Here is an 18,671-nt window from a genome sequence, read left to right as displayed (position 1 = left end):
GAAGTGTCACGTTATAGCAGAGATCCTTTGTAATTGATAGAGATGGCAAAGAAGTTCAAGAAATGGTCAGACAGGGTACTTCCTGTACAGAATCTTTTCAGGTTTTGACCTGCCATTTGAGTTCTGTTATACTCACCGACACCATTCAAACAGTTTTCGAAACTTTAGGGTGTTTTCTATCCAAAGCCAATAATTATATGCATATTCTAGTTACTGGGCAGGAGTAGTAACCAGATTAAATCGGGTACGTTTTTTATCCAGCCGTGTCAATACTGCCCCCTAGCCCTAACAGGTTAATTTCCTCAATTAAGTTGGAAAAATAGGATGATCGAGCAGCAGTGAGGGCTTTGGATCATTTCTGGATCTATCCCTACCTCTGCTTGCTGTGTTTCTCTGCGCCTGAGTTCGAGTTCGTACAAGCATTTATGTCACAGTACTTCCTGTTTGAGTTTCTGCATATGGGAAGGGAGGAGCAAAAAGGAGTTGTGATCTGATTTACCAAAGGGAGGGTGGTGGAGGGCCTTGTAGGCATCCCCGAAAGGGGAGTAACAGCGGTTGAGTGTTTTAGCAGCGCGAGTACTACTGTCAATGTGTTGATAGAACTTTTGTAGCGTTTTCCTCAAGTTTGCTTTGTTAAAATCCCCAGCTACAATAAATGCAGCCTCAGGATTTTCAGTTTGCACAAAGTCCAGCGTAGTTCCTTGAAGGCCATTGTGGTATCAGCTTGAGGGGGAATATAAACGGCTGTGACTATAGCCGAAGAGAATTCTCTTGGGCGGTAATATGGTCGGCATTTGATTGTGAGGTATTCTAAGTTGGATGAACAAAAGGACTTGAGTTTCTGTACGTTATCACAATCACACTATGAGTAGTTAATCATGAAACATACACCTCCGCCTTTCTTCTTCCCAGAGAGTTCTTTATTCCTGTTTGCGCAATGTACTGAGAACCCAGCTGGCTGTATGGACAGGGACAGTATATCCGGAGAGAGCCATGATTCCGTGAAACAGAGTATGTTTACGGTCCTTGTTGTCTCTCTGGAAGGAGATCCTCGCCCTGAGCTCGTCTACTTTATTCTCCAGAGTCTGAACATTAGCGAGTAATATACTCGGAAGCAGTGGATGGAGGTCACGCCTCCTGAGTCGGACTAGATGTCTACTTTGAATACTTGGATTAGCCTCTGGGATAAGTTCAATTGCCCTGGGGGATACGAACAAAGGATCCAATTCGGGAAAGTCATATTCCTGGTCATAATGCTGGTGAGTTACCGTCGCTCTGATATCCAATAGTTATTTCTGGCTGTAAAAAACAAAATACTGCAAAGTTGCTGAGGAGCTAGAAGCAGAGCTGCCATGTCTGTCGGCGCCATTGGTTTTACTAATGCCCCTCAAAATACCAATGTTGTCTTGTGCCACTATTGCAACGGTGTGAAATGACTGAAATGGTGTGCAACTACTAAAGTGGTAGGCAACTACTGAAATGGTGTGAAACTACTAAAGTGGTGTGCAACTACTGAGATGGTTTGCAACTACTGAAATGGTGTGTAATTACTGAAATGATATGCAACTACTAAAGTGGTGTGCAACTACTGAAATGGTGTGCAACTACTGAAATGGTGTGCAACTACTGAAATGGTGTGCAATTACTGAAATTATGTGCAACTACTAAAGTGGTGTGCAACTACTGAAATGGTGTGCAACTACTGAAATGGTGTGTAATTACTGAAATGGTATGCAACTATTAAAGTGGTGTGCAACTACTGAAATGGTGTGCAACTACTAAAGTGGTGTGCAACTACTTAAATGGTGTGCAATTACTGAAATGATGTGCAACTACTAAAGTGGTGGGCAACTACTGAAATGGTTTGCAACTACTGAAATGGTGTGCAACTACTGAAATGGTGTGCAACTACTGAAATGGTGTGCAACTACTGAAATGGTGTGCAACTACTGAAATTGTGTGTAATTACTGGAATGGTATGCAACTACTAAAGGGGTGTGCAACTACTGAAATGGTGTGCAACTACTGAAATGGTGTGTAATTACTGAAATGGTGTGCAACTACTGAAATGGCGTGCAACTACTGAAATGGTGTGCAACTACTGAAATGGTGTGTAATTACTGGAATGGTATGCAACTACTAAAGTGGTGTGCAACTACTGAAATGGTGTGCAACTACTAAAGTGATGTGCAACTACTGAAATGGTGTGCAACTACTAAAGTGGTGTGCAACTACTGAAATGGTGTGCAACTACTGAAATGGTGTGCAACTACTAAAGTGGTGGGAAACTACTGAAATGGTTTGTAACTACTGAAATAGTGTGCAACTACTGAAATATCCACCCTTCCCCTCAAATGAAGCAGGGTTTAAAAAGATAGTCAACTCAGTCTGATGGTAATAGGTGTCTCCCTCTCTGGGTAATAGGAGACTCCCTCTCTGTCTAATGGAACTGGAGGGCTGGGTAATAGGTAACTCCCTCTCTGTCTAATGGAACTGGAGGGCTGGGTAATAGGTAACTCCCTCTCTGTCTAATGGAACTGGAGGGCTGGGTAATAGGTAACTCCCTCTCTGTCTAATGGAACTGGAGGGCTGGGTAATAGGTAACTCCCTCTCTGTCTAATGGAACTGGAGGGCTGGGTAATAGGAGACTCCCTCTCTGTCTACTGGAACTGGAGGGCTGGGTAATAGGTAACTCCACCTCTGTCTAATGTAACTGGAGGGCTGGGTAATAGGTAACTCCCTCTCTGTCTAATGTAACTGGAGGGCTGGGTAATAGGTAACTCCCTCTCTGTCTAATGGAACTGGAGGGCTGGGTAATAGGAGACTCCCTCTCTGTCTAATGGAACTGGAGGGCTGGGTAATAGGTAACTCCCTCTCTGTCTAATGTAACTGGAGGGCTGGGTAATAGGTAACTCCCTCTCTGTCTAATGGAACTGGAGGGCTGGGTAATAGGAGACTCCCTCTCTGTCTAATGGAACTGGAGGGCTGGGTAATAGGTAACTCCCTCTCTGTCTAATGGAACTGGAGGGCTGGGTAATAGGTAACTCCCTCTCTGTCTAATGGAACTGGAGGGCTGGGTAATAGGTAACTCCCTCTCTGTCTAATGGAACTGGAGGGCTGGGTAATAGGTAACTCCCTCTCTGCAAGATGGAACTGGAGGGCTGGGTAATAGGTAACTCCCTCTCTGTCTAATGGAACTGGAGGGCTGGGTAATAGGTAACTCCCTCTCTGTCTAATGGAACTGGAGGGCTGGGTAATAGGTAACTCCCTCTCTGTCTAATGGAACTGGAGGGCTGGGTAATAGGTAACTCCCTCTCTGTCTAATGGAACTGGAGGGCTGGGTAATAGGTAACTCCCTCTCTGTCTAATAGAACTGGAGGGCTGGGTAATAGGTAACTCCCTCTCTGTCTAATGGAACTGGAGGGCTGGGTAATAGGTAACTCCCTCTCTGTCTAATGCAGATTGAAGGGCTGGGTAATATACTATAATCGCAACATGTAAAGTGTTGGTCCCATGTTTCATGAGCAAGTAAAAGATACCAGAAATGTTCTATACGCACAAAAAAGCTTATTTCTCTCAAATTGTGTGCACAAATTTGTTTACATCCCTGTTTGTGAGCATTTCTCTTTTGCCAAGATAATCTACCCACCTGACAGGTGTGGCATATCAAGAAGCTGATTAAACAGCACAATCATTACAAAGGTACACCTTGTGCTGGGGACAATAAAAGGATACTCTAAAATGTGGAGTTTTTTCACACAACACAATGCCACAGATGTCTCAAGTTTTTAGGGAGCGTGCAATAGGCATGCTGACTGCAGGAATGTCCACCAGAGCTTTTGCCAGATAATTTAATGTTAATTTCTAAGCCGCCTCCAATGTCGTTTTAGAGAATTTGGCAGTACATCCAACCGGCCTCACAACCGTAGACAACGTTTAACCACGCCAGCCCAGGCCCTCCACATCCAGCTCCTTTACCTGCAGGATCATCTGAGACCTGCCACCTGGACAGCTGATGAAACTGAGGAGTATTTCTGTCTGTAATAAAGCCTTTTTCGTGGGGAAATACTAATTCTGATTTCTCCCCAGTGGGTGGGCCTATGCCCTTCTAGGCCCACCCATGACAGCACCCCTGCCCAGTCATGTGAAATCCATAGATTAGGCCCTAATGAATGTATTTCCTTATATGAATTGTAACTCAGTAAAATTGTTGAAATTGTTGCATGTTTATATTTTTGTTCAGTATAAATGACTCCCTCTCTGTCTAATGTGCATTGAATGGAATTGGAGGGCTGAGTAATTGCAGATAGGGTGGAGAATGTGATGAACATAGTTAATGAAGTCAAATGCTTTAGCTACACGAATTGTTGCATATTTAAATCAGTTACGGGGCAACTAAAAGTGGAAATCAATTCAAGAATGGGTCTGATTCAATCAAATGTGCTTTGGCAAGGTATTATATGCATCCACACCTGCACGGATGCACACACACTATAACCTTCCTCTGCTTATATTGAAAACATAATTTCCATAACAAGTCAGAAAACACGAGAAATGAGACCTCCATTAAAATAACAAATGTGGAACATGATATTTGAATTTTATTATAATATGTTTTATTAGATAAATAGAACAGCCTGTAAAATGTTTCTGTAGTAGGGTTTGAAATTCCCAGGTCTTCTGAAAATCTGAAGATACCTCCTGATACCGGGAATTTTCCAACAGGGATTTCTGAAAACACCTGGACATTTTGGGGAAATTTACTGCAATTTTGTAACCCTATTCTGTAGTAAAGAAAACAAACCTAAAAAGTCTATACAGTAATAATAATAATAATAATAATGAGATTGATAATATGAGAATATCCATAATCTACTTTTTTATTTTACATCACCACCTCTACATATCGGTGTAATTGTGCTTTGATATAACAACTAGAACACAGTTACAGAACAATTCAAAACCCTCACAGAATCACAAGACTGAAATTAACAGATTTCTCAAACTACCCACATACCCTCTATGTCAGTCAAACTACCCACATACCCCCTATGTCAAACTACCCACATACCCTCTATGTCAATCAAACTACCCACATACCCTCTATGTCATCAAACTACCCACATACCCCTATGTCAGTCAAACTACCCACATACCCCCTATGTCAGTCAAACTACCCACATACCCTCTATGTCAGTCAAACTACCCACATACCCCCTGTCAGTCAAACTACCCACATACCCCCTATGTCAGTCAAACTACCCACATACCCTTATGTCAGTCAAACTACCCACATACCCCCTATGTCAGTCAAACTACCCACATACCCTTATGTCAGTCAAACTACCCACACACCCTTATGTCAGTCAAACTACCCACATACCCCTATGTCAGTCAAACTACCCACATACCCCTATGTCAGTCAAACTACCCACATACCCCCATGTCAGTCAAACTACCCACATACCCCCTGTCAGTCAAACTACCCACATACCCCTATGTCAGTCAAACTACCCACATACCCTCTATGTCAGTCAAACTACCCACATACCCCTATGTCAGTCAAACTACCCACACACCCCTTGTCAGTCAAACTACCCACACACCCCCTGTCAGTCAAACTACCCACATACCCCTATGTCAGTCAAACTACCCACATACCCTTATGTCAGTCAAACTACCCACATACCCTTATGTCAGTCAAACCACCCACATACCCCTATGTCAGTCAAACTACCCACATACCCTTATGTCAGTCAAACTACCCACATACCCTCTATGTCAAACTACCCACATACCCCTATGTTAGTCAAACTACCCACACACCCTTATGTCAGTCAAACTACCCACACACCCCCTATGTCAAACTACCCATATACCCTTATGTCAGTCAAACTACCCATATACCCCTATGTCAGTCAAACTATCACACACCTCTACTTTATGCCAGGAATATGGTACATGAATAGGCTGATCACATCTCATAACTCATTATTTTAAATTCAAAATATGAATATAATAATAATAATCTGTTGTTGTTATGATGATTGTTATTGTGATGATTATTTATCTAAATCCATATATCTACCTGTAGCCCCTATTACTACTCTCATTGTGTTGAACAGAGAATAGTATAGGTGTACCATTGTAGAACCTCTATTAAGCCAGGTGATCAGGTGATCAGGTGACCAGGTGATCAGGTGATCAGATGATCAGGTGATCAGGTGACCAGGTGATCAGGTGATCAGGTGACCAGGTGATCAGATGATCAGGTGACCAGGTGACCAGGTGATCAGGTGATCAGGTGACCAGGTGATCAGGTGACCAGGTGGAATTGTCTCTATACAAGTACGTACGGCGTAGTTGCTAAGACATGATTTGGGATTATGGGATAGTGCACATTCCACATGGATGAATTAAAAAAAAAAAGCTTATTGATGGGATGAGGTACAGCTAGGCTGGTCACACACACACACACACACACACACACACACACACACACACACACACACACACACACACACACACACACACACACACACACACACACACACACACACACACACACACACACACACACACACAATGAATAGGAGGGGAGCATCATATTCCTTTACTTGTATCATTGAGGCAAACTTGGCAATAATAATAAAATAAACAAAATACAAAATGTAATACATGCAGAGGACGATATAGAAGCATGCGTTTAAAAGATAAAACCTGAAAAGTTCACCATACTTTTTTTTTCTCTTCTTCTAAACGGTAGATCTCTCTACCATCGTCTCCCTAAATGTTTTCACTACTCCTCTTGGTTGTAGTTGATTTAACCCATTGTAGAGATAGCTACATTCAAAATGAAAGACAGCAACATAGAGATTCCCACTGGAACTGAGGAACAGCATTTACACTGCTACATTTACACTGGAGTTCAGTGAAGCATTACATTTCTCTACTGACCAGGGTTGGGGTCAATGGCATTTCAATTCATTCAATTCAGGAAGTTAAAAGGCTACATTTAAATGGAATTGATCCCAACCATACTACTATCCCAATAGGATACTCAGTGACAGCTGAGTGTTGCTGATACTGTATAGAGTAAAGGCATGGGGCTCTGTTGATGTTGTCTGTACAGTGTTGTGTCTGTACAGTAGTTAGTTACATTTCCCATATCTGTCTGTTTTAGAGTGAGAGAGCCATATTTGCAGTGTGATCTTGAAGAGTAGAGTCTTTGTTTCCTGTTTCTATTCCAAACATAGACATAGAACATTCAGGATTCACTTCTAGGATTCCAAATTCCCCAAAATGTTCCAGAACAAACATTTACAGATATTTATGTTTGGAATAGTCTTCATCTTCTCTACTTCTTGTGATTGTTGATATTTTCCACCTCCTCTCAGATAGTAAGAAATGTTTCCATATTGACAATCAGTTTTTTATTTCAATCCCTTATATATAGTGTTCACGTCAGATATTCTTGTTGTATAGTTGACTTTGGTTGCATACTGCCAGGTTCTTCCTCCTTCCCTGATTGGCTCAGGTACTTGGCTCAGCACGTGAAGTCTTCGACGTTGCCCTGCGCTGGATGGTGAGGTAGCATGTTGGCAGGATACGTACCCGGTATACGCAGGTTCTCACAGGGCGCCTGAGTGAAGAGAAGTGAAGAAAGGAGAGAGAGGAGGGAGAGAGGGAGGAGGGATAGAGGAGGGAGAGGAGGGAGAGAGAGGGGAAGAGAGGAGGAGAGAGGGTGGAGAGGAGGAAGAGAGACAGGATGAAAAAGAGGAGGGAGAGAGGGAGGAGGAGAAAGTGGAGGGAGGGAGGGAGAGGGGAGAGAGAGGGGGGAGAGAGAGGAGGGGGAGAGAGGAACGAGAGGGGGGAGAGAGAGGAGGAAGCATAGTGGGAATGAAACCAAAGAGAAAATAGTCTACAAAATCACCCTATTCATTTTATAGTGCACTACTTGGTCAATGTGTTGGGGGCAGGAAGAAGGGAAGAAAGAGGAGAGGAAAGTAATGATGCAATGAAGAAAGATGATAAGATGCAGAGACGTACAGGCTGGACTGGATGAATGAGAAGATTACCAAAGAACTCCAAGCAGCAAACTCTCTCTCTCTCCTTTCACTCTCTCTCTCTCTCTCTCTCATTCAATCTCTCTCTATTTCACTATTTCTCTCTTTCACTCTCTCTCTCTCTCTCTCTCTCTCTCTCTCTTTCAATCTCTCTCTTTCACTATCTCTCTCTTTCACTCACTCTCTCTCTCTCTCTCTCTCTCTCTCTCTCTCTCTCTCTCTCTCTCTCTCTCTCTCTCGACATTTAAAATACTTAGCCTACTGACATGGCGTTTGACGTCGTCCAGACTCAGAACTGCTCCCCGGTTATTGTTGTTGTTGTGTTTGTGTTTCTTATTTGAGCATCGACACAGCTTGTACTTGATCACCTGCATACAAGCAAACATAGTAGCTGGTCTTTGAAGCAGTGCCTCAGAGGACCACACTTTTGGAACGCAGCCAACTGACTATTCACTGTTGGTGTAATGGCTTTCTTTTTAAATCCTATGCTAGATTCCAAATTGAGACCAATCGAGAGCTTGGGACTTTAACGTTCTATCTGCAAAAAAGAGGATTCTGGGATAATTGTCTTTAAAGTTACGAACCCTCTTTGGTTTGAATGGTGTCAACAATTTTTTTATCTTGTATTCTTTTGAACTTAACAACGTGAATTGGGGGTATTTAGAGTACTATATAGGTAGAGAACATTGAACAGAACAAGGGTAATGTCAATAACATCATTTTGACAAAAATGCAAATGGGAAATTTTAGTCCCAAGTTCTCGTAATGACTATTGTAATGAGAAAGTTCTATAATTCAAAGAAGACTGATGGTATACATTTATAAATGATTACCAGTAATGTATAAAATAATAAGATGAGCTACAGAATCCCAGTTTATTCCCATCAAGAATAAAAAAATGAAAACTGTTTTAAATTGAAACGTTTTATATAATTAATCATCAGGACATGAACAAACTGTAAAACAGAAAGAGAAAATCTTGAAACAAATCCTTGTAGAACAGACAGCTACTCTACCCATGGAGGTTGTTACTCTGATAAAACATCAACAGGAAGAGAAGCATCCTGACTGAATCACAAATACAATATGGCTAAAATGTTCATGTATTCAACAGTGGTGCAACAGTGCAGGTGCCCGAGAGATGAGCTGCTTTCAGACACCTGGAAATGAATAATCTGCAAGCTAATTTTAAGTTGGGTGGATCGTATTAAAGGGATACAGGTAGTTTTATAGCTAGTAACTTATTTTACACTTTCCTAGGGTTTTAAAGGGATACAGGTAGTTTTATAGCTAGTAACTTATTTGACACTTTCCTAGGGTTTTAAAGGGATACAGGTAGTTTTATAGCTAGTAACTTATTTGACACTTTCCTAGGGTTTTAAAGGGATACAGGTCGTTTTATAGCTAGTAACTTATTTTACACTTTCCTAGGGTTTTAAAGGGATACAGGTCGTTTTATAGATAGTAACTTATTTTACACTTTCCTAGGGATTTGTGTCCACCAAACTGTTTTTAAACCAGTTAGCTGGTTATTAAGCAACATTTTTAAGCAACATTTTTAAAGAATGCAGCGATGCTAGTGGAAATGGATTATTTAATTGTGGCTGGCTAGTTCTAAGGCCTGTGGCTGTCCAGCACTCACTAGACATATTGCCCTGAGGACATCGTGTGAAGGACATTCACATACAGTGAAACTACAATAATCTGGGGGCAAACGTTCTCTAGGAAGCCTAGATACATGCAAAAACCCTCAAGACTTAAACAAAGAACTAAGTATGTCTTCAGGGAACTTTCAGGACACACCGGATTCGAGAATGGAGAAAGATCTGACAGGAAACATAGAAACATTCAACATATATAGAATGAAGGCTTACCTCATATAGGTAGTCAAAGAGCTCCAGGATGGTGAGGATACTGGCTCCTATGAAGAGACCCATCTGACCACCAATATCACCTGAAAACACATGGAGAGACCCATCTGACCACCAATATCACCTGAAAACACATGGAGAGACCCATCTGACCACCAATATCACCTGAAAACACATGGAGAGACCCATCTGACCACCAATATCACCTGAAAACACATGGAGAGACCCATCTGACCACCGATATCACCTGAAAACACATGGAGAGACCCATCTGACCACCAATATCACCTGAAAACACATGGAGAGACCCATCTGACTACCAATATCACCTGAAAACACATGGAGAGACCCATCTGACTACCGATATCACCTGAAAACACATGGAGACCCATCTGACTACCAATATCACCTGAAAACACATGGAGACCCATCTGACTACCGATATCACCTGAAAACACATGTAGAGACCCATCTGACTACCAATATCACCTGAAAACACATGGAGACCCATCTGACTACCAATATCACCTGAAAACACATGGAGACCCATCTGACTACCAATATCACCTGAAAACACATGGAGAGACCCATCTGACTACCGATATCACCTGAAAACACATGTAGAGACCCATCTGACTACCGATATCACCTGAAAACACATGGAGAGACCCATCTGACTACTGATATCACCTGAAAACACATGGAGAGACCCATCTGACTACCAATATCACCTGAAAACACATGGAGAGACCCATCTGACTACCAATATCACCTGAAAACACATGGAGAGACCCATCTGACCACCAATATCACCTGAAAACACATGGAGAGACCCATCTGACCACCAATATCACCTGAAAACACATGTAGAGACCCATCTGACTACCAATATCACCTGAAAACACATGGAGACCCATCTGACTACCAATATCACCTGAAAACACATGTGAGACCCATCTGACCACCAATATCACCTGAAAACACATGTAGAGACCCATCTGACTACCGATATCACCTGAAAACACATGGAGACCCATCTGACTACTGATATCACCTGAAAACACATGGAGACCCATCTGACTACTGATATCACCTGAAAACACATGGAGAGACCCATCTGACTACCAATATCACCTGAAAACACATGGAGAGACCCATCTGACCACCAATATCACCTGAAAACACATGGAGACCCATCTGACTACCAATATCACCTGAAAACACATGGAGAGACCCATCTGACTACTGATATCACCTGAAAACACATGGAGAGACCCATCTGACTACCAATATCACCTGAAAACACATGGAGAGACCCATCTGACTACTGATATCACCTGAAAACACATGTAGAGACCCATCTGACTACCGATATCACCTGAAAACACATGGAGAGACCCATCTGACTACCAATATCACCTGAAAACACATGGAGAGACCCATCTGACTACCGATATCACCTGAAAACACATGGAGACCCATCTGACTACCGATATCACCTGAAAACACATGTAGAGACCCATCTGACTACCAATATCACCTGAAAACACATGGAGAGACCCATCTGACTACCGATATCACCTGAAAACACATGTAGAGACCCATCTGACTACTGATATCACCTGAAAACACATGGAGAGACCCATCTGACTACCGATATCACCTGAAAACACATGTAGAGACCCATCTGACTACTGATATCACCTGAAAACACATGTGAGACCCATCTGACTACCGATATCACCTGAAAACACATGTAGAGACCCATCTGACTACCGATATCACCTGAAAACACATGTAGAGAACCATCTGACCACCAATATCACCTGAAAACACATGGAGAGACCCATCTGACTACCAATATCACCTGAAAACACATGGAGAGACCCATCTGACTACCGATATCACCTGAAAACACATGGAGACCCATCTGACTACCGATATCACCTGAAAACACATGGAGAGACCCATCTGACCACCAATATCACCTGAAAACACATGGAGACCCATCTGACTACCGATATCACCTGAAAACACATGGAGAGACCCATCTGACTACCAATATCACCTGAAAACACATGTAGAGACCCATCTGACTACTGATATCACCTGAAAACACATGGAGAGACCCATCTGACTACCAATATCACCTGAAAACACATGGAGACCCATCTGACTACCAATATCACCTGAAAACACATGTAGAGACCCATCTGACTACTGATATCACCTGAAAACACATGGAGAGACCCATCTGACCACCAATATCACCTGAAAACACATGGAGAACCCATCTGACTACCGATATCACCTGAAAACACATGGAGAGACCCATCTGACTACTGATATCACCTGAAAACACATGTAGAGACCCATCTGACTACTGATATCACCTGAAAACACATGGAGAGACCCATCTGACTACCAATATCACCTGAAAACACATGTAGAGACCCATCTGACTACCAATATCACCTGAAAACACATGTAGACCCATCTGACTACTGATATCACCTGAAAACACATGGAGAGACCCATCTGACTACCAATATCACCTGAAAACACATGTAGAGACCCATCTGACTACTGATATCACCTGAAAACACATGGAGAGACCCATCTGACTACCAATATCACCTGAAAACACATGGAGAGACCCATCTGACTACCGATATCACCTGAAAACACATGGAGAGACCCATCTGACTACCAATATCACCTGAAAACACATGGAGAGACCCATCTGACTACCGATATCACCTGAAAACACATGGAGAGACCCATCTGACTACCAATATCACCTGAAAACACATGGAGAGACCCATCTGACTACCAATATCACCTGAAAACACATGTAGACCCATCTGACTACTGATATCACCTGAAAACACATGGAGAGACCCATCTGACTACCAATATCACCTGAAAACACATGTAGACCCATCTGACTACTGATATCACCTGAAAACACATGGAGAGACCCATCTGACTACCGATATCACCTGAAAACACATGGAGAGACCCATCTGACTACCAATATCACCTGAAAACACATGGAGAACCCATCTGACTACCGATATCACCTGAAAACACATGTAGAGACCCATCTGACTACCGATATCACCTGAAAACACATGGAGAGACCCATCTGACTACCAATATCACCTGAAAACACATGTAGAGACCCATCTGACTACCAATATCACCTGAAAACACATGGAGAGACCCATCTGACTACTGATATCACCTGAAAACACATGTAGAGACCCATCTGACTACCGATATCACCTGAAAACACATGGAGAGACCCATCTGACTACCAATATCACCTGAAAACACATGTAGAGACCCATCTGACTACCAATATCACCTGAAAACACATGGAGAGACCCATCTGACTACCAATATCACCTGAAAACACATGGAGAGACCCATCTGACTACTGATATCACCTGAAAACACATGGAGAGACCCATCTGACTACTGATATCACCTGAAAACACATGGAGAGACCCATCTGACCACCAATATCACCTGAAAACACATGGAGACCCATCTGACTACTGATATCACCTGAAAACACATGTAGAGACCCATCTGACTACTGATATCACCTGAAAACACATGTAGAGACCCATCTGACTACTGATATCACCTGAAAACACATGGAGAGACCCATCTGACTACCAATATCACCTGAAAACACATGTAGAGACCCATCTGACTACCAATATCACCTGAAAACACATGTAGAGACCCATCTGACTACCGATATCACCTGAAAACACATGGAGAGACCCATCTGACTACCGATATCACCTGAAAACACATGGAGACCCATCTGACTACCAATATCACCTGAAAACACATGGAGAGACCCATCTGACTACCGATATCACCTGAAAACACATGGAGACCCATCTGACTACCAATATCACCTGAAAACACATGGAGAGACCCATCTGACTACCGATATCACCTGAAAACACATGGAGAGACCCATCTGACTACTGATATCACCTGAAAACACATGGAGAGACCCATCTGACTACCGATATCACCTGAAAACACATGTAGAGACCCATCTGACTACCGATATCACCTGAAAACACATGGAGAGACCCATCTGACTACCAATATCACCTGAAAACACATGTAGAGACCCATCTGACTACCAATATCACCTGAAAACACATGTAGAGACCCATCTGACTACCAATATCACCTGAAAACACATGTAGAGACCCATCTGACTACCAATATCACCTGAAAACACATGGAGACCCATCTGACTACCAATATCACCTGAAAACACATGGAGACCCATCTGACTACCGATATCACCTGAAAACACATGGAGAGACCCATCTGACTACCAATATCACCTGAAAACACATGGAGACCCATCTGACTACCGATATCACCTGAAAACACATGTAGAGACCCATCTGACTACCAATATCACCTGAAAACACATGTAGAGACCCATCTGACTACCAATATCACCTGAAAACACATGGAGACCCATCTGACTACTGATATCACCTGAAAACACATGGAGAGACCCATCTGACTACCGATATCACCTGAAAACACATGGAGACCCATCTGACTACTGATATCACCTGAAAACACATGGAGAGACCCATCTGACTACCAATATCACCTGAAAACACATGTAGAGACCCATCTGACTACCGATATCACCTGAAAACACATGGAGAGACCCATCTGACTACCGATATCACCTGAAAACACATGGAGACCCATCTGACTACTGATATCACCTGAAAACACATGGAGACCCATCTGACTACTGATATCACCTGAAAACACATGGAGAGACCCATCTGACTACCAATATCACCTGAAAACACATGTAGAGACCCATCTGACTACCGATATCACCTGAAAACACATGGAGACCCATCTGACTACTGATATCACCTGAAAACACATGGAGACCCATCTGACCACCAATATCACCTGAAAACACATGGAGAGACCCATCTGACTACCAATATCACCTGAAAACACATGGAGAGACCCATCTGACTACTGATATCACCTGAAAACACATGTAGAGACCCATCTGACTACCGATATCACCTGAAAACACATGTAGACCCATCTGACTACCGATATCACCTGAAAACACATGGAGACCCATCTGACTACCAATATCACCTGAAAACACATGGAGAGACCCATCTGACTACCGATATCACCTGAAAACACATGGAGACCCATCTGACCACCAATATCACCTGAAAACACATGTAGAGACCCATCTGACTACCAATATCACCTGAAAACACATGGAGACCCATCTGACTACCAATATCACCTGAAAACACATGGAGAGACCCATCTGACTACCAATATCACCTGAAAACACATGGAGACCCATCTGACTACCGATATCACCTGAAAACACATGGAGAGACCCATCTGACTACTGATATCACCTGAAAACACATGGAGAGACCCATCTGACTACTGATATCACCTGAAAACACATGGAGAGACCCATCTGACTACTGATATCACCTGAAAACACATGGAGAGACCCATCTGACTACCAATATCACCTGAAAACACATGTAGAGACCCATCTGACTACTGATATCACCTGAAAACACATGGAGACCCATCTGACTACCAATATCACCTGAAAACACATGGAGAGACCCATCTGACTACCAATATCACCTGAAAACACATGGAGAGACCCATCTGACTACCAATATCACCTGAAAACACATGGAGAGACCCATCTGACTACCAATATCACCTGAAAACACATGGAGAGACCCATCTGACTACCGATATCACCTGAAAACACATGTAGAGACCCATCTGACTACCAATATCACCTGAAAACACATGGAGAGACCCATCTGACTACTGATATCACCTGAAAACACATGGAGAGACCCATCTGACTACCGATATCACCTGAAAACACATGGAGACCCATCTGACTACCAATATCACCTGAAAACACATGGAGACCCATCTGACTACCGATATCACCTGAAAACACATGGAGAGACCCATCTGACTACCAATATCACCTGAAAACACATGGAGAGACCCATCTGACTACCGATATCACCTGAAAACACATGGAGAGACCCATCTGACTACCAATATCACCTGAAAACACATGGAGAGACCCATCTGACTACCAATATCACCTGAAAACACATGGAGAGACCCATCTGACTACCGATATCACCTGAAAACACATGTAGAGACCCATCTGACTACCAATATCACCTGAAAACACATGGAGAGACCCATCTGACTACCAATATCACCTGAAAACACATGGAACATGAAACATACATGACACACAAGATGAGAACACACACAATGAAACATACAGAACATGATACAGATGATGAAACATACAGAACATGATACAGATGATGAAACATACAGAACATGATACAGATGATGACACATACAGAACATGATACAGATGATGAAACATACAGAACATGATGACACATACAGAACATGATGACACATACAGAACATGATGACACATACAGAACACGATGAAACATACAGAACATGATGACACATACAGAACATGATGAAACATACAGAACATGATGACACATACAGAACACGATGAAACATACAGAACATGATGACACATACAGAACATGATGACACATACAGAACATGATGACACATACAGAACATGATGACACATACAGAACATGATGACACATACAGAACACGATGAAACATACAGAACACGATGACACATACAGAACATGATGACACATACAGAACATGATGACACATACAGAACATGATGACACATACAGAACATGATGACACATACAGAACATGATGACACATACAGAACATGATGACACATACAGAACACGGGCACTCCTGAAGAAAGCATTGGGTTCCTGGAACCTGAAACATTGGTTCCACAATAAATTAAGTAATATTGAGTCACTTTTTTTTATTCAGGGGCAAAAACATAATTGAAAAAGTTTGTATTCAGGTATAAGGACACAACTCAGTAGCAGTGCTAGGGTTGTGGGTTCGATTCCCAAGGCGGACCAGTACGTAAAAAATATTAAAATGTATGCACTCACTCCTGTCAGTCGCTCTGGATAAGAGCATCTGATAAATTACTTGAATGTAATTGTAAAATGTTTATCGTAATTTAATTAAAACGTAATAATAACTGTTTTGGCAATTTTGTTATTCAATTTCCATACAACTGCTGACAAGCGTTTTCTTACCCAGCAACCCTGCGAACTCGTAAGCTTTCGTCTGCTCGATGGTCTCGTAGTTCAGAGCCTCAAAGAAGATATCCAGGACCAGGATGTTATCACTGTCAACCAAGAGGGGAAGAAAGGAAAGAGAGGAGGAAGAAGATAACTTACTGTCTATTGTAAAATGACACAGTTATTTGTCTTTGTGCTTCATTCTAACCCTCTAAGACACACTCAGACCTTAGAGCACACGGTCAGCCACCAGGCACTACCCTTGGAGCAGTTTAGGGTTTAGGGGTTCAGTGTCTTGATCAAGGGTACAACAGCAGGAGACGGCATCTAGGACCCTTAAGTGAAACCTCTCGTCATCAAGTCCACTTCACACTTAATACCCTCATAAAACACCAAACATTGATTGGCACGGCAGGCTTTGTCCACATCCTCGCCTGCATGACTTCCTGTTTAGAATCTGTTGGTTCCCCTCCTCGCCTGCATGATTTCCTGTTTATAATCTGTTTGTCCCCCTCCTCGCCTGCATGACTTCCTGTTTATAATCTGTTTGTTCCCCTCCATGCCTGCATGACTTCCTGTTTATAATCTGTTTGTCCCCCTCCATGCTTGCATGACTTCCTGTTTCTAATCTGGTTGTCCCTCGCCTGCGTGACTTCCTGTTTCTAATCTGTTTGTCCCTCTCATCGCCTGCATCACTTCCTGTTTCCAATCAGTTTTTCAGATAGATGACTGAGCAGATGTTTCATGTTGAGCAAATCAATCGTGTATGTGTGTGTGTGTGTGTGTGTGTGTGTGTGTGTGCGTGTGTGTGCGTGTGTGTGTGTGTGTGTGTGTGTGTGTGTGTGTGTGTGTGTGCGTGTGTGTGTGTGTGTGTGTGTGTGTGTGTGTGTGTGTGCGTGTGTGTGCGTGTGTGTGTGTGTGTCTGTGTGTGCGTGTGTGTGTGCGTGCGTGTGTGTGCGTGTGTGCGTGTATATGTGTGTGAGGGTGCATATTAGGAATGGACATTTGAAATTATTTCACTATTCTAATAATATCATAATATTTTGGGGGATATCCGGATAGTCGAAATACACGTTTTAAAGAAAAACATGTTATTTTTTCAACTTCACTGGGGACTTCCTCGCGCTACTCAGGAGAGGCGGTGCACTCTGCTTGTTTTAGCACAGGTGGGTGGAGGAGGGGCGCAAGACGAGCAGGGGTCGGTGTGTCTGACACGGAGGGAGAGAGAAAGTACACAAACTTGTTGCTGCAAAAGGTTATCTATCATCTCATTCGGTAGTGTCTGTCTTGACTGTATCAAATCGATGTAAAGAAGCTAGCTAGCTAAGTTAGTTAGCCATCTAGCTAGCTACACTAGCCAGCTAAGTTAGCTAATTGAGGCTGTTTGGCTGCGCTTCCTGTCCTTGTCTACAACAACTCCATTTATATTAAACAACAGCCTACCTGTTTGTTGATCACCGTGGCCTACTTAA

General features: G+C 42.6%; 1 protein-coding gene across 2 annotated transcripts in view; it reads right to left on the bottom strand.

Annotated features, from left to right (window-relative positions):
- Window positions 1–4,640: 4,640 nt before the first annotated feature.
- Window positions 4,641–18,671, bottom strand: part of LOC106566196 (acid-sensing ion channel 1) — a 381,807-nt gene continuing 367,776 nt past the window's right edge. For both annotated transcript variants that reach the window (XM_045691956.1, XM_014134070.2), the window contains 4 exons: window positions 17,215–17,306; window positions 9,941–10,020; window positions 8,333–8,434; window positions 4,641–7,642 (listed from right to left, as the gene is read on the bottom strand). In XM_045691956.1, coding sequence (XP_045547912.1) covers window positions 7,547–7,642; window positions 8,333–8,434; window positions 9,941–10,020; window positions 17,215–17,306 — 370 coding nt within the window. In that variant the 3' untranslated portion in view covers window positions 4,641–7,546. The remainder of the gene's footprint in view (window positions 7,643–8,332; window positions 8,435–9,940; window positions 10,021–17,214; window positions 17,307–18,671) is intronic.

Source organism: Salmo salar, chromosome ssa12, assembly GCF_905237065.1.
Source record: "Salmo salar chromosome ssa12, Ssal_v3.1, whole genome shotgun sequence".
Taxonomy (NCBI): Eukaryota; Metazoa; Chordata; class Actinopteri; order Salmoniformes; family Salmonidae; genus Salmo; species Salmo salar.
Note: the sequence above shows the minus strand (reverse complement) of the source record. Positions and strands in the feature narration are given on the sequence as shown.